The sequence below is a fragment of the Volvox carteri genome (assembly GCF_000143455.1).
Source record: "Volvox carteri f. nagariensis unplaced genomic scaffold VOLCAscaffold_8, whole genome shotgun sequence".
NCBI classification, from domain to species: Eukaryota; Viridiplantae; Chlorophyta; class Chlorophyceae; order Chlamydomonadales; family Volvocaceae; genus Volvox; species Volvox carteri.
In genome coordinates, this window is record NW_003307551.1 from 1,303,651 (window position 1) to 1,323,401 (window position 19,751).

General features: G+C 58.6%; 4 protein-coding genes across 4 annotated transcripts; 2 read left to right on the top strand and 2 right to left on the bottom strand.

Annotated features, from left to right (window-relative positions):
• Nucleotides 1–5: 5 nt before the first annotated feature.
• VOLCADRAFT_79935 (uncharacterized protein) lies at nucleotides 6–2,480 on the bottom strand. The gene is made up of 4 exons (XM_002948011.1): nucleotides 2,303–2,480; nucleotides 1,892–2,030; nucleotides 1,313–1,475; nucleotides 6–1,134 (listed from the first exon to the last, which is right to left on the bottom strand). Exons 1-4 carry the CDS (start codon nucleotides 2,466–2,468, stop codon nucleotides 481–483), a joined length of 1,122 nt encoding a protein of 373 aa, XP_002948057.1. The 5' UTR covers nucleotides 2,469–2,480; the 3' UTR covers nucleotides 6–480.
• Nucleotides 2,481–3,629: 1,149 nt separating this feature from the next.
• cnk6 (NimA-related protein kinase 6) lies at nucleotides 3,630–9,921 on the top strand. Its single transcript, XM_002947858.1, has 8 exons — nucleotides 3,630–3,914; nucleotides 4,626–4,773; nucleotides 5,224–5,306; nucleotides 5,669–5,824; nucleotides 6,213–6,485; nucleotides 6,831–8,064; nucleotides 8,414–8,550; nucleotides 8,953–9,921. The coding sequence occupies exons 1-8, from the start codon at nucleotides 3,639–3,641 to the stop codon at nucleotides 9,154–9,156; spliced, it is 2,511 nt and encodes an 836-aa protein (XP_002947904.1). The 5' UTR covers nucleotides 3,630–3,638; the 3' UTR covers nucleotides 9,157–9,921.
• Nucleotides 9,922–11,361: 1,440 nt separating this feature from the next.
• On the bottom strand, nucleotides 11,362–13,121 carry VOLCADRAFT_103686 (uncharacterized protein; the record flags this gene model as incomplete). The annotated part of the gene is made up of 5 exons (XM_002948012.1): nucleotides 12,864–13,121; nucleotides 12,687–12,794; nucleotides 12,192–12,443; nucleotides 11,898–12,003; nucleotides 11,362–11,594 (listed from the first exon to the last, which is right to left on the bottom strand). The coding sequence occupies exons 1-5, from the start codon at nucleotides 12,945–12,947 to the stop codon at nucleotides 11,362–11,364; spliced, it is 783 nt and encodes a 260-aa protein (XP_002948058.1). The 5' UTR covers nucleotides 12,948–13,121.
• Nucleotides 13,122–13,662: 541 nt separating this feature from the next.
• Nucleotides 13,663–13,995, top strand: VOLCADRAFT_48128 (uncharacterized protein; the record flags this gene model as incomplete). The annotated part of the gene is made up of 1 exon (XM_002947859.1): nucleotides 13,663–13,995. A coding segment is annotated over one exon (333 nt), but the record flags the coding sequence as incomplete, so codon positions are not given.
• Nucleotides 13,996–19,751: the final 5,756 nt, after the last annotated feature.

Genomic DNA, 19,751 nt, shown 5'->3' on the forward strand with positions numbered 1-19,751 from the left:
TTGGCCGGGGTTTTCCCCGGGCTGATTGAAATATACTGATTGCGTGAACTTCTCACGCATCGAAGTGACCATGTTTAAATGAAACCTGCCACAACACCGAACGATGCACAACCAGCGAACTTATCACAACGGATGCAACGTATACGTGCAATGTAAAGAGCCGTGGCTTGGGTATAGAAAATTTTGCGCAGATAAATAAAAGCCGGCTACCTGTCCTGTACGTCTAGTAAGCGCCATCAGGGCCCGGTGAAACCTGGTAGCCCAAGCTCAGACCTGCGGTACGAATTTGGCTTGAAGCACTAAGATGTCTAGGCTAGAACGAAAAGACCCCTCCGATGATACAAGCGACGCAGCGACGTCATCTTCGCACTGAAACCTGCTCACAAAAACACCATCTCGTGTTACGGCGAACCCCACTCCCTACCGGTATTCAACATGTGTGTCAATCAAACGAGTCAGTGTATAGCCGCACACGTCCCCTCACGCCGCTGTCCCCGACCCCGCCTTGTCTGCCCCCTTCCCACCCACCGCCCCCAGCGCGCGGCCCAGCACGCTCCACACCGCCAAATCCAGCCATTCCATCACCCCCCGCGGCCGACCGTCGATATGGCTAACCCGCACCACACGCCCGTCCGCCTCCACCACCTCCCAGCTCTCCTCCACCGCCAAGCCGATCCCAGTCCCCGTCGGCCCCTCTTCAGCCACCCCTTGCGTCCTCGCGCGCTCCTGCGCCGCCACCCAGGCCCGCAGCGCCTTATTCACCGCCGCCGGTGCCTCATGGTGTGGGCAGTGGCCCGCAGGGCTAAGCTCTAGGTACGTTGCCGTCGGCAGGCGGCGCTTCAGGCGCTGGCCCCAAAGCGGCCTGACCCATGGGTCCTCCTTGCCATATAGCAGCAGCACGGGGCAGTGCAGACGGTCCACCAGCTCGTCGAAGCTGAGCTCGGCTTTGGGGCTCAGGACTATGGACGTGAATGCGTCGAGTGCACCGGGGTGCTCCGTCGCCTCCACAATGCGCGCCACCAAGGGTGGGTCGGGCCCCGACTTGTCCGCGTACACCAGCCGCAACATGGCGGAGATGGTGGTGGGCGCACGCAGCTTGTCCCACCAGTAACGTTCGATGACCCGCTTCAATGACTGCATGGAGGTGACCACGGCTCATGGTTTACCAGTAGGGAAAGGGAACTGGGTTGCAGAACAGGGCTGTTTAGAACAGGCATTTGCGGCCCCCATAAGTGTGCCCATGCGCGTATCGTGCAAAATCATATGCTAACACGGATTGCGTCCTGCGACGTCCGCTCGTCGAACTTCCTACCTCTGGTACGGGAACGGAGCCGTCCGCAAGCGCTGACCAGATGGGCCCCCGAGCTGCAGCCGAGCCCCGAGGGGGGCGGAAAGCCCAAAAAGGGGTGGCATTCAGCAGCACAAGCCCACGGACAAGGTCCGGTCGCCGCGCCGCCAGCATCACTGCAAGGTACCTGCACAACCCAAGATGGTTGAGATGACGAACAGCATGAGCCGCCTCGGATGTGTATGTGTGTATAATACATGGAGTTGCTTTACCCTCCAAAGACGTAACGGGCCCCTGCGAGCCGCGTCAGGCCGCCATGTCAGATCGCACCGTGATAAAGGGATTCAGGCCACCATGCCTTCAAACCTAGACTCGTAAGTGTCTCTAAAGCATCTCCAGGAGGGGACTCGCATCGGCATCATGGCTTTTCGGAAGAGATTGTACACATCTGCCATCTGAGTGGGCCATCTCTCGGCCCGGCCCCGATTTGCCCAGTACCTAGGGGCCCCACCCCGCAGCTCATCCCCATCCTGTCTTCCTTTGGCCATAGCCCCCATAGGGCGGCCGCGGAGCCCTGCCTCCACATCTGCGCCGCCCTCTCACCCTCCCAGCGAGTTGCCCGCCACGTAGACCGGCTCTCCCACGCACTGCTCCAGGAAGTCCTCCAATTGGCGGGTCCATGTGTCCACGCTGTAATATAACCCCGCGGAGGTAGGCACGGGATGCCGCGGCCAGCTGCGACCTGCACGTGGAACAGCGGTGCCGGATCCCGGGGTCCTCAGTTCCCAAAAGCCTTGTGGCCTTGATGGCCGTTGCATGCTGCGTGTGCAATGCTCGTGTAGGATGGAATAGCGGCTATGGCCGCTTGCGGTGGCAGCGCCCGCAGCGCTGTCATGTTCAATTTCTGCGGGCCAGCACTACCTCAAACCTCGTGCGTATTCCTTCACCAAGGAGGCGAGGTTAACCCTTTATCCTCATGCCAGATCATCTCTAGGAGGTCTCACAGGCCTTAACAAATCGATTTGACGGGTCTCCGACCGTGACGACCGACGGGTCGTAATGCCCTCCGCTCTGCCTCACCTTGGCCCAGCAGGTCCACCGCCCACACCCGGTGATCCCGCCGCAGGTCCTCCCAGTTGCGATGGAAGTGCCACCCGGCCACACCAAAGCCATGCACCATCAGGATGGCCGGACCCGACTGGGTGTAGGGGCAATGGCAGGGGGACGGGTACGGACGAGGGCACGGGTATGGATACGATTTGTGCAGCGCTAAAAGCTTTCAAGAGACCGTCCATGAGCCGGGGGCCTGGCTCATTTCATTTGCAGGTAGGACCTGGGTAACAAGAGGGTACGAGAAGGTGCTTTGGTGGCCAAGTCCGATGTCACGACTGTGATAATCGGAATCCCAAACTCATAGTTTTAAACCATATCAGTTCTTGCGTCAACCGTCTGCTTAGGGGCCCAAATGGCACGACAGGCAACTGCATATGCAAATAGGAGTGTTGAGGTATCCGTCCCATGGTGTCTGTACAAGCGCGAATCATAAAGCAATGAAACACTTGGCCAGGATGGGGCGCTGATACACGCAGGATTGGCCGGAGGTGGTACTTGCTGCAGGGTTTGGCACGCTCACAGAGGTGTTACCGTGTAGCGGGCGGACCAAGACTACGTTATCTGCTTTTGGAAACTACACCCAACTCCCACGCAACCCCATCGCTTCCATACGAATTCACCTCGCCAACTTGTCGATAGCATATCTGTGAGTTGTAATCCCAGTCCCAGTACAGCTCCTCGCCCCAGTCGACAGGCTTCAACCTCCCAAGCTGCTCCACGGGATCGCTATGATCGCTAGTGTTCGTCTTTATCTCGGTATATGCATTCTGGATTAGTTGGCACCTGCGCGCTGTCAAGCACGCACGCCGGCCACAACGCTGCAAGGGACATCTTGTAATGAGGGGCGCCCGCCCTCGCTGCAGAAAATTCATATCGTGATATTTGTCAAGATGTTATTATGGAACGTTGGAGAGCATATGATGCTTCAACAATCCACAGGCCAACTAGAGTACGTCGTACTTGCTGCCGCGGCAAAGGTTTCTCTCTATGGAAAGTCTAGTGTGCAAGTAAGCATCCTCCAAAGAGCACTACACGTATAAATTCTGTTAAAAGTATCACGATCTTTGCCCCAACTTTTAGAATATAGTTGACCAACAACGAGACCTCCGGGCGCTAAATCCCCTTCAATGCCGCCAGGAGTCTGTTATATACATTGTAAAAATGATTTAGGAAAACCGCGGGCCTGAGGCTTACAGGCCTCGGCCCTGCGCTAGTGCTGTGGCATGTGCGCGAGTCCATGTCCCGCCCGCCGAGCGAAGGACAGCCCGCCGCGGTCGGTCCAATATCTCCGCCGCTGGTGCGACAACAGTCGTCCAAGGGCGGCTCGCGACCTGTCTCGCGGGAGCCGGGGACGCGCGGCGACGGCGAGGGGCTCTCAGCCGTCCCGTCGTGCCCCGGCCGACTTGCGGACGCGTATGATGTACAGAAGCCTGTGGGGAAGGGCGGATATGCTGTGGTCTACAAGGGCATCCGGCGGGAGGATGGTCGCGTGGTTGCGGTGAAGAAGGTCGAGGTGGGTGAGCAGGCCTGGGTCACAAGATGCGTCGACCCTCCGGTGCATCCTTGGCCCCCTTGGTGCAGCGCCATGCCACTGCACACCTATCTGAGTCCAGCTGAGTGTCAGGGGTTAGTTCTGCTCGTTTAGAAGGTGAACACCGCTCGGCTCAGGACCTGAACCTCAGCCTGTGGGAACTGACCTTGAGAGGGCAACAGCAAACGAGCTTCACGCAAACAGCGACCCGGATCCTGTCTGAAAGGAAGCCGCTTCCTTGAGATGCTGTTTCACTGCCACGCACCCATGGCCTAAGACATATCACCCAAGTATGCCTACGCTCTTGGCGTCCGGAATCTGCAAACTTAGGAGAGGCCAGATGATGTCTCATCATGCGATAGCTTTGGGCAGAATGCATCTCCATCTCGCGCATGGTGCAAAAGCCATGTGTGTCCAACGCCCCAATTAGGGAAAGCGTGCAGCACCCTTGCATGCTGTGATGCAGAGCTCAGACCTGGGAGACGTGGCTAGGGCTCTTGTGCTACATGGGTATGGACAGCTGCTCCTCTGCCCCTCTCTCCGAAGTACATCCCTTGGGCTTACATCTCCTGTCTCACCAACCCATGCACCGACACTGGGCGTCTTTCCCTTCCTTTCCCCGTCAAATTTCCCCGTCCATTCGCGGTGCTGTGCCTGTGCCACCCCCGCGGGGATTGCCGGCTGGTTCCGCAGATTTTTGAGATGAGCGCCAAGAAGCGCGAGAGGTGTCTCCAGGAGGTGACGCTCCTGCAGCAGCTGGACCACCCCAACATCATCCAGATGTTGGACGCTTTTATTGATGAGAATATGCTCATCATCATCTTCGAATGGGCCCCGGCGGGTGGGTTTGCAACCAGAAAGACTGGCGGAGTGGGGGCCTTGCTGGGTGCAGATGTTTTGGCCCGGAAAGGAAGGGAGGGGCGTACCTAGGCACTCGGACGGCCGCTGACAGCGAGGTTGGAGCATCTTGCGAGCAGCGGAGGTCCTGTGGGTGCCGAGGTCATGCTAACCCTGTTAGCATGGCTGGCTAACTGAGGCGTGGATGCGGCACGGGCCAGATGGGAAGGCAATCGTTGTCGTTATGTCGAGCGGTTACTGTGCTAAGCAGCACGGGAGCTTTGAACATTGCTAAGGCATTAATACGATTGCGCATGCCATTAAAAAGGTCGCTGGCCATTTCTTAAGCTGCGTGGCTTGGGGTGTTCGGAAGGCCCTGCCGTACCATTTCACGTATAAACCAGACATATTCGGACCATCCGCTTGGGATGCGCCCCGTCCCACTGCGGTGCAGGCGACCTGAAGCGCCTCATTAAGAAGACAGCAGAGCAGGGCAAGAAGCTGGACGAGCCATCCATCTGGACGCTGTTCTATCAGGTAGGACGTGCGGGCAGCTGCCGCCTAGCCTGCCAGCTGGACGTACAGCACGGGTGGGGCCGGCCATTTGCGCTGATGTCCTCCCTCAGAGGAAGAGGGGTCGGGCGACCGCGGGTATAGCCCCCATGTCGAGTCTCGGGCCTCTTGTCTCATCAGGCTTAGCCAGGCGGGAAGGCGACTCGCCGCGTCTCGCATGGTGGCCCCTCCGGACGCATCGTCCCGTGCGCTACCGCGCGGCTCGACCTCCGATCCCTTTTGCGGCTAGGGTCCGCTGGCGTCCCTCGACGGCCTGAGGTGCCGCCGTATCCCTTATGTCCTCTGCTGCGCTGCACCCCCCGGTGCCTGCTGCACGCCTGCTGCAGGTGACTGACGGGCTTCGCTACATGCACCAGCACCGAATCATGCACCGGGACATCAAGCCTGCCAATGTGCTCGTGGGCGCCAACGGCGCACTCAAACTGGGCGATCTGGGCCTGGGCAGACAGCTCAGCGAACAGACCATGGAGGCCTTTTCAAAGGTGTGCGGGAGGCATGAGGGGCGAAGTGTCCTAGTTGAGTTCGGGGTTCCGGGGTCGGGGTTTCCTAGGGTCCTATGACATGGGCTTGCGAGTTTGCTTTCTCCACTCGGTCCGTCTGGCTGTAATGGGGCGTTCCAGTTTAGGGCGCTGCAGGCCTTGAGGGTGGTTAGCTGTGCGTATGGTTCTGTCGGGTGGGAATAAGGCGGTACAAGAAATCCGTGTCTGGGGGCCAGCAGGCTGCATGGAGCAATCCTCCCTTTCCTAACGGGTGCCCCCGTTCCTGACCGCGTGGTATGTCTTAAAGAAAAAAAGAGTTGTCTGCAGGTATGCATGCAGTTGCCTTAATCAACTATCACCACTTACCGGAGGATTTCGGGGGTCCTCGCAGGTGGGCACGCCCTATTACGTGTCGCCCGAGGTGGTGCGCGGCGCGGGATACGACTGGAAAAGCGACGTTTGGTCCATGGGCTGCCTGCTGTATGAGCTGGCGTGCCTGCGGTCGCCGTTTGAGATGGAGGGCGCTAACCTGTACGACGTGTTTCAGAAGATCTCCAAGGGAGAGTACAGCCCGCTTCCCGCCGAGCAGTTTTCGGCGCCGCTGCGCAGCCTGGTGGGGCGCATGTTGCAGATAGATCCCGCCAAGCGGCCGGAGCTGGAGGAGGTGCGCTCGGCCGGGGTTTTGTCCGCTTGGGGCGAGGCAGGACAAGAAAACTATGTGTGCTGCGGCGGGAAGTGCCTTACATGTTCTAGCAGGATTCGGGCTTTGGTGCGGCTCGGTGAGGTTTTGAGGGATTTTGTGCCTCTGGTTGTACTTGCCGGTACAACGGTGGAGCCTGCGGGGATGCATGCAGCCCTCTGAACCATTCAGGCTTCGGACACGTGTGTTTGCGGGTTTCTCTTCACGTGCGGGGCCCTGACCTTTGCAATTACCATTTGTGTTTGGGAGTTGTATCCAGGCCGCGTTTTCACTGCAGCTGCCGCTGCCGCTGCCACCTCGCCAGCGCAGGTCTGGAACATCACGAGCTCGGCGGTGCAGTCGCAGTCACGCACCCGCTCCGACGTGCACAGCACCGCCGCGGAGCTGTACGAGCAGCTCGTACTGCTGTCCTCCGAGGTGACGGCACGCCTGCGCGGCAAAGCGCCGCCCACTACGCCGCCCAACGGCAGGCGCGCCTCTTCCTCTTCAGCAGGCGGGACTAGCGCCACCGGAGGTCCAGCCGCCACCTCCGGCATCATGGTACCGCCGCCGATGGACACTATCCGCAGCCTCCACCCTCTCTACTTCGCAGAGCCCCTCGTGCCGCCGCTACGTTCCGATGCCGGCGCGTTCCAGAAGCAGCAGCTAGGTGCTTTCCTGCACGTGCTAGCGTGGCTGCTGCGGCTCAATGGCAAGTCCGATGCCGCAGGCGGAGTCGAGGCACAACTTGAATTTGTTCCTTCGGCGCGCGCTCCCACAGCGGGTCGCGCTGGTGGCACCGCCGCCGCACTGGCGCCGGCCTCCCGCCAGGTCGCGCTTTGCATTAACGTGCTCAAGGGCGCGGAGGCGGCCAAGCGTGGCGCGCAGGTCATGGGTCTTAATACGGAGTTCGCGCCTGTTAGCGCCATCGCCCTGGGGCACGGCCGGGCTGTGTGTGGGCTGCTGCAGGATGCCCTGGCTCTGAGTGTGCAGCGGGTCCCGTTGGCGGTGCGGCCAATGCAGCGGCCGCCAGAGCCGCCAGCGGAAGAGGTGCCGGACGAGGCCGACGGCGGGCTGGAGGGCGCGGCGGAGTCGGTGCTGACGGCGGGCACTCCCGGAACGGGGCCTGGCTACGACACCGATGGGGATGGCGAGGAGGCAGAGTACATGGGCGCGACTGCGGCGACGGACCGGGCGAGGGACTCTTTGGCTCTTGGGGTGGCAAGTACGAGTGGGGGCGGCGTTGCAGGGCGCAGCGGCGAGCGCGACCAGCGCCGGCGAGGGGTTCAGGCGGTCCAGACCACGCGGGTGGATCCGGTGGCTTGGCGGCAGGAGCTGGAGCGGTTGGCCCCGCAGCTGGGGCGAATAAAGATCTCCGCGGCTGCGGCGGCGGGGGATTGGTCGCAGCGGTGGCATCAGACCAAAGAGCTGCTGGCGGCGCTGGTGGCGGCAACGCCGGACACGAACGCGTCCCTCGGCCGCCTGGGCGCGGCGGTGTCGAGGGACCTGGAAAGGATCGAAACCACGGAACGCCGGCTCAACGACAGCACGACCGGTTTGATGCGTAAGTGCTAAGTGGGATGGCTTCCTTGAGGGATTTGACCTGGCTTGCCATGTGGACCATGCCTGGATGGATTCCCCTGGATTGTCCTGGGTGCAGCCAACAGGTAGCCAACGAGGACGCCCTAAACGCCCCTGCGGGAAAGTATGGTTTAGTAAGGTTCCTGCTAAACTCGTTTAAAATCTCGTGCGGCCAAATGTAATGGCTAATAGGACGGTGCTTGCAAGCCTTGGGCATAGGCGCTGAGTGTCCGGCTTTGCACTGGGTAGGGCACCTGGCGCTCTGTGTCCATGCATCTGATAATTTGGTTCTGCGTGTCCCCCTCCCACGCCGTAATGGAACCCCGCTCCAGAGCAATACGCCGCCAGCAGGCGCCGCCTGGCGGACATGCAGCGCGCCCGCTGGCAGCACGACGAGCTGCTGGAAATCGGGCATTCCGCTCTCGCGCAGCTGTCCGAGCGAATAGAAGAGGTGCAGCAGGCAATACAGGTGCGGCGGCTTTCTGTGATGTCATCTCATCTCAGTGCGTCCAACTGGTAATCCCAGTGTGTGCTTTCGCACCCGTGTAAAGCGCGGCATTGCCCTTGCCCTGCTAAGCGACCATGAGTCCTGGGGGAGGTCCATACCATTGCGCAGAAAACTTGGTGCAAATGCTTATGTGTATGTGCTCGTTGCTTGTGTTGGCACGGTTCAGTCGTCGGGCCTGGAGGACTTCCCTTCGGCCTCGGAACAGGTCCGCTGGGGCTGGCTACATCCCATCCTCTGGGCTCCAGGCCAGGAGGAGTTCGCGTAGTTCAGGTGCATATGAAGCCGTCTGCAAGCTGTGGTTCCTGCTCAAATGGCTACATGCGCCTCGCTGCACCGCATTGTGTATTTCCAATTGCAACACAGGACAAGACGGATGGACTGGACGGCTCGCGGCAGATTAAGCTCATCCACGACGCCATGCGCACCATGCGCAAGGAGATGCGACGCATGGACATTCGGATTGGCATTGTGCGGAACGAGCTCTGGGCCAAGCAGGCGCGGCGTGACTTGCGGCTGGGTGCTGGCATCTTGGAAGAAGGCGAAGACGAGGACGAGGTATTTCGTTGAGGGCGGGGAGCAGGCTGGCGCCGGCCCCTGCTTTTCCGTAGCCTCCAGGGCCCTACCGCTTTGCAGGCTACACCGGGCTAGATGGACTGTGTATGCAGCATTACCCAAACATGTAGTCGAAGGGCTTTGGTGCTGCTGTGGGGTTGGTGGCTGAGGGGCTCCTGGCTTGCTTATGGAGCTGGCTGCCGGCAGGTGGTGAGGCGCAGGACGTTTGTGGCTGGAAAGTCATTGTAGGACGGACGAAAGGAGTTGCAGGGGTGGGAGCTCCAGCTCAGTGGGGTTGCGTCGACGGCGGGGCCAAGTAGCTAGGACGCGGATACGGCGCCGGTGTTGGGAGGCAATGTCCGTATGTAGCGAGACAAGTGGCGCGTATGGGCGCAAATAGCGGAGGTAGCTGCTACCGCCTGACGAGGTGGAGGAAGACTAGGTAGAGCGTGTGGAATGGCATGGACGCGGACGCACATGGATAGGACACATTACTGATTGGGCCAGGCGGGGATGTATCCTAATTGATTGCAGCACAGTTGCCGAATACTAAAGCCATGGCGGCATTTCGCTTAGGTCTTAGGTGTTGAATGGAAGGTTGTCGTGATCCGACTCGGTGACGTCATACCGTCCTAACTTCCTTTGGGTGGACTGTATGCACGTGCATGTGACTATGCTTCCAGAGACACAGGAATAAACCGTACGGTCCTCCAATATTCGGCGGCCGGCTAGCTACGGACAAGTGCAAACGGGTGGGCAAGGTGTAAGGAGGCATAGCCGCTGCTTAGCAGTAAAGGGGACGAGCTACCTACCTTCATCCCGAGCGAGGAAGCAAAGCCGATGCAACCCAACCCGGCCATAGAGGGACCTTACATCAGCGCTTTCGCAGTAGCTACGCGTGCAGGGCGCTTGTTCCATACAGATCCACGGGGCCGGGTTTATGGCCTATTCCGGCCAAGAGCCTCCCTCATATCTGTTGCCCTTGTTAAAGCACTATCCAGGGCGGTGTCGGAATAGTACTGCATGGTGTAGTTACGATGCACAACAGTTACGTAATACAGGTCAGCCTGTCGGAACTTCAAGAGACAAATATGTCAACTCTGGTTTCGTATGATATGTGCTGTACCTAAGTGGAAGAGTGGACCCATAGGCATCGTGCATTACACTGTCCAGCGAAGCATCATAGCTCAGACGTCGGAACTCAGTGATCCACGCGTCTATCGAGAGATGGCATCTGGAGACGTTCCAAAAGAGCTTGCTATTGATCACAAATACGACGTGTTGGTGGACACGGTGCGACGGCTGCGTTGAGCTCATCTAACAGCGAAAGCTCTTCGCTCACGGAATCACGGCCATCACCTCGATTCATGCAGACGCTGCGGAGAACTGTTTATGGCACTGGCATCGCTGGACTGCTATCACTTTTAATCCTAAGTAGGGATGCCGTTGCCGTCTTGCTTGAAAATGCAGCGTGTGCGTCGGTTGTGCATATGACATGATTGGCTAATTGTTAACTTCCTTCGGTTTAATGGATGACGTGGGATCCCGCAGGAGGGGGCCAGAGTCGGGCTGTGCTAACTTCGTTTGGAGCTGGCTGTGGCTTCGGGTCTGCTTGGCAGAAGTGCTCACAGGAGGTAAGGCTGATGCATTACATGAGTGGGTACAGTCGGGGACGCCCTCTGGCCCTGGGCCGCTGCGCTGGTGAAACCTCAACCCCAGGGTTTGCGGAGCACGTGCTATGAGCAACCAAAAAAACCTACCTAACGAGTTGCATGCTGCGCAGTTCGAGGATCTAGTACCAGAGATGCTTAAGAAAAAGGGATGTCACAGCTGCCACAGCGCAAGGCCACCTAAGGCGCCTTGAAGGGTTGCAGCTGGCCCGGAGTCACGCTTCGCAGCGCTCCAGCTTCACTTAACACGCAGGATCTTATCGGCTTGGCGCTTTTCGGCAGACAACCTTTCAGAACTCTCGCGTGTGTTAGACAGCAGGGCTGTAACTACACAGCACTCAGGGGTGGACCTGGACCCGACGCCTACGTGCATTCTCATGTTTGCGCCCAGAGCTTTCCATGGGGGCTATTTGAATGTGACGGGTCATCCAAAAACCATCGATGTGCTGTCAGGGTCCATATGTACCGGCAGCATGACCCTCAATCCATCGGCGATTCTGGCTTCGCCATCGCCGCGTGTTCATCATTGTGCTGCTTCGTAGAATAGCTTCTAGAATGGCCGGAAGACGTGGGGGATGATTGAATCCGTGGTGTCCTTGATGGCGTCCTGCTGTTCCTTTTCGGAGGCAGCCTTGTGCGCCGCGGCCGTAAGGTTCTCCTTCAGCAGCGATGAGATGGGTGGGTGGGTGGGCTTGACATGCGCCGGCGGAAGGTTCAGCGGCGGGATCTTGGAGTCGAGCAGGTTGGGGCACTGGAGCTTGACCACGGACAGGTTGTTGCAGCCTATGTTTTACAGCGGCAAGAGGTTAACAAGCAGAGGCGTAGTGTTGAGAATCTCAAGAGGCCACGCTGTGCGACTCAGATGGGACCTGTTCAGGTGGAACCTAGGTGGTGGTGAATTTTATATGTGGCAATTATCCGCGTGCACATCCTAGATACGAAAGCCACGGCACGTTGCTCCGGAAAATGGAGTCCCAAATCATAAGTGAAGAAACTTTGGTTCGCAAATGCAATCTTTATGCCGAATACCGCGCTTTCGGCAAGCAATTATGTATTCAAGCACCTGCCCATCTGCCTTCCACGCACCGGTCAGGTCAAGCTCCGTCAGCTCGTCCGTCCACAGCATAATTGTTTCAAGCTGAGCGCAATCCGTTATGCTCAGCTTGTTTAGCCGTGGGCAATGTATGAGCGCCTACACACGGCGGCCGGGCAGGGGTTCAGTCGGCTCCAAAAATGTGAGAAATGAGAAGACTTACAAAGCGAAAAGGCGCCAAGCACTCGCACAGGTAGTCCTTGGAGGACCGCCGTCAGAACCCTTCTCCCGCAAGAGTGACAGCTTCCCCAGAACCACAGTCCCCAGGTGCAGCGACAACGGCGCACCTTGGTAAGCGCACCACACTTGCGCAGGTTGACTGACCGCAGGGTCTGGCTCTGCAGCAGCACGTATTCTAGCGAGGAGCACTCCGAGAGGTCTAGGTCCGCCAGCTTGGGGCAGGTGGCCATGGGCGACAACGTGAAGTTCCTCAAATTGGACGAGCCCCGCAGATCCACCAGGGTGAGCTCAGGGGGGGAGAGCTTCACGATCTCATTGGCGAATGCATCACGGAGCGAAGCGGTATTGTGGATCTTAATCTGCGGAGCCATGCGAACGGCGGAGCAGGCGCTATGCTGAGACGGCGACAGGGAGTTTGCTGCTAGGCCCACAAGGCAGGAGCTCAGTGCACGGCTAGGGTCCTATCGACAAATGGGTTCCAGGGCATGAGAACTATGCGATAACATGGGCGGCGCTGCGGGGCTGTATGGATGAGCACCCCCTCTGACAACTGACCCCCCCAGTTGCAAGGCAATATACGACGCTAGAAATACCCGGCGCACCTCTCGGCAAGCTGTCAGCACGCGCTCGCGCAAGGCGCCCCACGTAGGCCAAGTGTTTGCGTCCGGTAAATCGGTTACAGGTTTTTCCCAAACTCCACTCTCGACCGCCTGAGGATGTAGGGATTAGGTTCCACAGGTAAAGGCACGAAATGCTCACATGCAAACTTGTTCACGCACCCGCTCCCAGCAAGCGTCGTGGGGGGGCTCAGCTCCATCATCCTTCTTCTTTTTCTTGCCACCAGCCTTCTTCTTGGGTGCCATGCCTAACACTAAGGATGAGTGCCTAGCCTGCTACCCGCCCGCGGCTTGAAACCGCTTACGCCACTTTCAAAGATGGGAAGTGATAATATTCGTCTCTCCTTCCTCGTGTAAGAGGCGAATTGCCGATTTGTGTCTGAGGGGGCCCTGTGAAACACCCGAATTCGACACAACTTGTTTGAGTGTACACACGATTATAAAGTCCCAACAAACTAAAATCTTTCACGATATGTGTACCGTGTTCATGTGGGATACCATCCAAGCTCGAAGCAAGTTTCCGTGCATCATGTCGCCGTTCGGTGCCGTGATGTGGCAACTGCAACATGTAACAGATACATGATCGTACATATGTGTTTTTATCAGTAATGTTTCACGGTTACTGCTAGGCGTATGTGAACGCCGCTGTCTGGCTGACCCCTGTTGCTTGACCTTCTTTGTTCTCCTTATTCCTATTGTCATTATATAACAAGAAACATGTAGATAAATATTGAATCATTAGTGTTTGAAAACAATTTGGGTAGTCAAGTATTCGGCAAGTCCTAGCTTTACGAGGCTGGCAATGTTTGAAAGCTTCCTTAAGAAGAATTTTTGGCAGTCCCTTTTCACTGGGACTGCCACTTCTGGTCGAACGAAATTCACGTTTGAGGAGCTGCGGGCTTTGTCCGATGTCCTCAACAAAAATCAGGTGGTCACGGAGGCCAACCGCGCCTTGGTGGTGGAGACTATCCGCTCAATTGCAGAGTTCATGATATGGGGCGACCAGAACGAACCTCGCATCTTCGATTACTTCCTCGAAAACAACGTCATGCACTATCTGCACCGCGTTTTGCAGCAGCCGGCCAATCGCACAGGGGACGTGGCAAAGCAGGTCTTGCAAACATTGAGCATAATCATACAGAACATTCGCAGTGAGACGGGTACTTATTTCCTCTTCAGCAACAACCACATCAACAACATCGTGGAGATCAGGTTCGACTTTGAGGACGAGGAAGTGCTGGGCTACTATATCTCCTTCCTGAAAACCATCAGCCTTAAGCTCAATGCGCGCACGGTGCACTTCTTCTTTGACAGGCGTGAAAACGCGTGTACTTTCCCCCTTTATACGGAGGCAATCAAGTTTGCCCACCATAAGGAGGGGATGGTTCGGGCTGGTGTTCGGACACTTACGCTCAACGTGTACTCCGTGCCAGACGAGCATATTCAGGATTTCGTGTGCCGGCCCCCCGCCACGGCTTACTTTGCTGAAATGGTGGCGTACATCGCGGACCAGATCAAGGTAGGCGCGATGGAAACCGATGTCAAAGGGGGTCTAAAGTTAAGCCTGACTGGGCCTGGATTGGGTCGGCCAAGGCCTAGCTCAAAGACCCTTGGGACGGCATTCGTGCCACTCTGTTGAACATACCATCCTCACTGCCAGTCTCCCTCTGGTCCCGCCAGATCTTGGATAAACGCATGGCTGTGGCAGAGGGCTTCAGCGCACAGGTTCTGTCCTCGCTGGACTCTCAGCTGGCGGAGGTGGAAGATATGATATCGTACGTGGCGGATATCTTGACCCACGGTATGTTCTGAAACTTAAGTGTCTGCGTCAGTCCTGAAGGTGTGTGCTTGGCATCTCTGTGCATTTGCGCACAAAGTTTATGTATAGGTGAAAACATCAGGCGAGCGCAGTGGCAGTCTTTTTGAAAGGACTGAACAATAGGCGTGGGGAGGCGGCCAGGGTTTCCTTGCACACGTCTAATGGCTCCGCTCCTGTGTCAACTGCCCTCCTTGCAGCGCATCCGAGGCTAGCGCATTTCGTAGCCGAGCAGTTGTGGGTCTCCCTGGTTGGGCCATACCTGTTGCGCCCGCTGTTGGAGTACGGCAGCAGCAAGGCAGCGGCGCGGAGCAACTCAGGTCAGTGCGTTGCTTATATTTGAGATCATGTATAATTTCTAAGCCTTACATTTGATTGTCCTGCTGATACGAGCTGCCTCTGCGCTCTAGGCCCTATCCGAGGTGGGGCTTCGGCGCAAGGGACCCGGACTAAACCCCATTTTTGACGGCCGGGGGCGACTGGTATCAAGCCAGCTGAATTAGCATGCCAACGAAAGCAAAATAGCGGAGGGCTGGTCTGCGGGTTTGTGTTGTTTAGCATCCTTCGCATCAGTGGTTGCCCATAGCATGTGTTGGTCTTGGTAAGACAGTACGTCAATTTACCGATAACCATACACTCTGCCTCGTGAACTTACACACCGGATGCCGGCAGGCTCTCGCCGCACCAGTGCGGGAGGCACGCCCGCCTCTCCCGGCCCCGCGGTGTCGCTGCCCATCGTCCGGACCGCCTGCAGCCTTTATTGCCTGGAGCGGCTGTTCGTGCTCATTACTTACACGCCGCTCCTGCACAACCTAGCATTAGCGTTGCTGGATCCACGGGTTGGTCATCCCAGCTGCCGATTCGCGTTGGTGTCGGTGCTGCGCTCTGAGGACCACCGGGCCGTACCGGCGGCGCTGCGCTGCCTAGTCGCAATCCTGCACAGCCGCAACATCAGTCCAGAGTTACTATCGCTGATGGGGTTGGTGCCACGGTCTAGGGCTGCGGATCTACACACGGCCTGTGCAGCGGGCTCCTGCGCCAGCTGCCAGCTGTGTGAAGAGTTGCCGCCGGTGGCGGAAGGCCGCCCGGCAGCGGGCGCACCGCCGGATCCGCTGGCGGAGGAGGCACAGTCTGTGGCGACGGTGGCATCCGGGGCTAACGGTGGTAGTCCGTTGGTGTTTGGGTACCACCTTCTTTGGACCCACCTGGAGCGGGCTTCAGAGTGGGCGCTGGCTCAGCAAGGTTACGGCATCGAATCCGATCGGAACAATGACGGCGTACCGGAATCTTACGGGGGTTCAACTGCTGACGTCGGGCTGCCAGAATCGGGCACGGACGATGGGGAAGCTGCAACTGGGAAGCAGGTGGCGACACAGGATCTTCTTGGGGATCACATCGACACACCCCACATTGGCAATGCGGCAGGCTCAAGACAGGGGGCTTTAATGTCGGTGGAGCGGCAGGATGTGACAGCGTCGCTGACCGAGTATGGCTCATCTGAAGCAGCTATTGGGGGTAATGCCGAATTTCTTGCACGGGCGTCAGAGGTGGACCTCCTAGGTCAGGGCGATGCGGGACCCTTAGATGCATTGCCGCAAACGGCACCGAAGCAGCACACTGGGCAGGACATGGACCTCCTGATGCTTGATGGTGTGTCGGCGTCGAATGCATTAGCAGCCGCTTCTGATGCGTCTTGCAACCAGGGGGACGCTGCGGGCCTTGCCGCAGCCGGAGCGGCCGCAGCCAGGGCAGTAGGGGCGCTTGCTGACCTGCTTGGCCTGGGTACGGGCGACGTATCGGCATCAGTGTCGTCAAGCTCAGAGTTGGCGCCTAGTGCATCATTGGGAGCGGCGCAGGGCCCTAGCACTTCGCTGGGCGCAGCGTCGGGGCACTTACTGGACTCTCCCCTAGAGCCCCCTTATTCTGCGGCCCGCCAGGATGTCATTCCAAGCGTGGCACCCTCGAAAGCAGGCACAGCTGGCCCGTTGCCAGATGCCGGACAAAGGGAAGCATCGCATGAGGCACTGGCTGAGGTGGCAGAAGTGCCCGCGGCACCGGGCGGTCCAGTGCCCGAGGCAGAACTACTAGTGGTTACCACGTTTGACGGCGAAAGCAGCAGCCCCGCGTTTGGGACGGGGTTGGAAGCTGCTACGGATGCCAAGGTACCAGCGCGTTATCCAAGTTTTGATTTGGCGGAGTCGCTAGGGGCTTGGGATTTAACCCTCACATCTGCCTCACCGGGGCCGCAGATCGGCGTGGCCAGCGGTGACATGGGTCACGTTCCTGGCAATCGTGTAAGCACCGCCGCGATGGCCGTGGGCGTCCTAGACGATACGTCTACTTCTGCCACACTGCCATGTGCACTAGCCTCAGGCCCAGGACGGCCGGAAGAAGAAGTTGGTGCAGACGCGGCACAAAGCATCTCCCTCCAGGGGACGCCGCAGACAGGGACGGCGACGGCAGTTGCGACAACGGCGCCGCCGCCGCCACCCCCTCCAGCCGCACCGCCGCCGCCGCCAGCAGCAGCGCCACCCCCGCCGCTGTTGCCCAGCGGCCTTCTTTGTGCCGCGCATGCACGGGTCGTAGCAGTCTCAAAAAGCACGGACGTGCATGATGCGCTGTTTGCGCTGCTGTCCATGCAGCTGTTGCCCGTGCCGGGGCTATGGCACGTATGCTACCTGCTACAGCAGCTCTACCCGCGTATCCAGGAGCAACGCGAGCTAGACCTTCAACAGCGAACAATTCAACAACGGCAGTCGGGCATTGAAGCAGCTGGGCCTTCTGGGGAAGTTATTGCGGATCTGCTGAATTATGAAAGCGCTGGAACGGGTGATGCTGGCTCCGGCGGGTTGGAACAGCCCCCGCGGCAGCCCTCATCTCCGCCGCATCCGTTAGACCCCTCGAGCACTGTTGGCTGGGCATGCGAGCTAAGCAGCGGGCAACGGGAGGCGCTGCGGGTGGCGGCGGTGTCGGCAGCGAGCGCAGTGCTGGATGAGGTGGGCGGCATGTGGTGTGACGCACTGGTGGCGATGCTTGTCATGGAATGGCCTGCGGCGCACGACGCGGTGATGCGGCCCCTGCTGCGCACGGGTGCGGAGCAGCTTATGGCGGGGCCGCACCTCTATCCCCGCCAGAACGCGAGAGGTGTGTGAGTAAACTGGGGGTAGCGCCTGGTCAGTCAGTCAGTAGTACGCCTGACGTCTATGCCAGCTGGTTGCGTGGTCCGTGGAAAGCGGTCATAACAGCGATGCTGTTAGCTAGTTAAGCCCGTGCCATTTTCCACTTACCAAGAAGGCAAGACCGGAAAAGTGTTCAGGTGGACTCATTTCACGGCCTTCTGCGTTCTTGTTCCTCTTGGCCCCTTTCCTAGGTTTGTCCGCTGCTGGTCGCAATGACCAGGGCCTGAGCGGCTCTGCGGTGGCTGCGCTGCACAGCTACCATGCAGTAGCCCGCCTCGTGGCGCTGCTGCTGGTGCACGACCTGCTCTGCAAGGGCACCACGGAGCGGACGCCCCCGGCCACAGTTCCGCCGCCCGCTGGCGCGGATGTGGAGGGGCGTGAGTGGGACGTCCTGGAGGGCCAAGAGGTGGAACTGCAGGTGGGTACGTGCCAGGCATAGGTCAACAAAGTGACGGAAAACGAACGTAGACCTTGACGGAGAGGAGGAACTTCGGGTCAGGGTCACGTCTTGCACTGTGGTTTGCCGCGATACAGAGCAAAATTCGCTCAGTGATGTCCCGGGTCGCTAATCTCGCCGTTTTGCGCAAGGCCGCAGGATCTCAATCATCTCCTCACCTGCCCCTGCGCAGGCGGGCTCCGCGATACCTTGCATTGTCTCGTTCTCGCCGGGCCAGGAGCGAAGGGTCTACTTTGCTGCAGCGGGGCCCGCGTTGCGCCGTGTTGGCGAGTACCTGCAGAATCCCCAGGTGAGGAGCATCAACATGCCGCACAATATCTCGTTAAGGCTTTATCGATGTCTAGGCATATGCCATGGCGCATGCACATGCTTCTCGTGCATTCAGTCGTACCATATGAGCAGCAGCCATTTGGTAAACTGTTCTACTCCGAATAGGCCAGAGTAACCCGTACAGATGACAATGCGGTCCGGCCGCTTCCCAATGCACTCAGGCGCTGCTGTCAGATCCTGGCTCTCAGTCCGTGGTGCTGCACAGCTCCCCTGCCGTGGTGTTAGCCGATCCGTCCCCCACACGCCTCAACGCGGGTATCGTACTGTCCGTGTCGCCGCTGCTGGGCTGCGATCCCTCCGTCGACAAGAACGTGGCCAAGTGGCTGCATGTGCACGTGCGGCCGTCTGTGCGGGGCCTGATGCGTTTACTGCGTTCTGCCACTGCGGGTCGCAAGGGTGGTCTGCTGGGCGCGCTGCGGCACCTAGTGGACGGCCATTGGGTGTTGGCCTTCCCGGACCCAGAGCGCGCCAGCAATGCACGGCAGCTTGTGGAGCAGTCGGCCCACCGGCTGAGGGCGCTGTACTGCGAGCTGCTGAGTCCAGTCCTGAGCACAGTGATGGATTAGCCGCGCCCCACGGCTGCGTTACGGGGTTAGGGATGCCAGGAAAGACTGTCGGGAGGAGAGAGACAAGGTTGACATGACTTGCGGACATCGTGGAGCTGCTAGAGCGACAGGTTGGAGACTCGAGTGCCGAGAGGAGTTGCACAGTCCGGGCCTGCATGTAAGAGCCATTGAACTACAAATGCAAGTTTCCTGTGTGTGGCGATTTTTGCCTGGGGTATCTATTTCCAGGTGTTTTCCGTATACTTGCTGTAATGAAGCAGAGTTGGCTATAGTCTCGAAGATAGTTCAGCACGTTACATGAATGTCAAGTTGCGTCCGTTACCAGAGCGTCTTTGCTAGCCCCATAGAGGTGGGATACAGGTTGCTTATGGGCACGGGGTCCAACGAGCGTAGAAGGCGGAGGGGACTGCGTAGCTGTGGGCGAAAACAAGGGAGCTGCAGGCGTAGAATGATAGTGTCAGCGCTGATTGCAGCAGTCCTGACTGCGGGAGCATGGAGGTGTGTGTGAGATCCATGAGGCCATCTTCGCAAATGCCGCTTGACTGCGTCGCGTGGTGGCTACGGAGGTGCATACAGTTACTGCTGCTTCAGGGGTACTCAAAAGGCTGCGAGGGGTCTGACAACAGAGGTTCCAGAGTCATACCACCACTGCTATGCGCATCAACCACCTCAATACTACTTAAATCAATTCTATCGGATTGG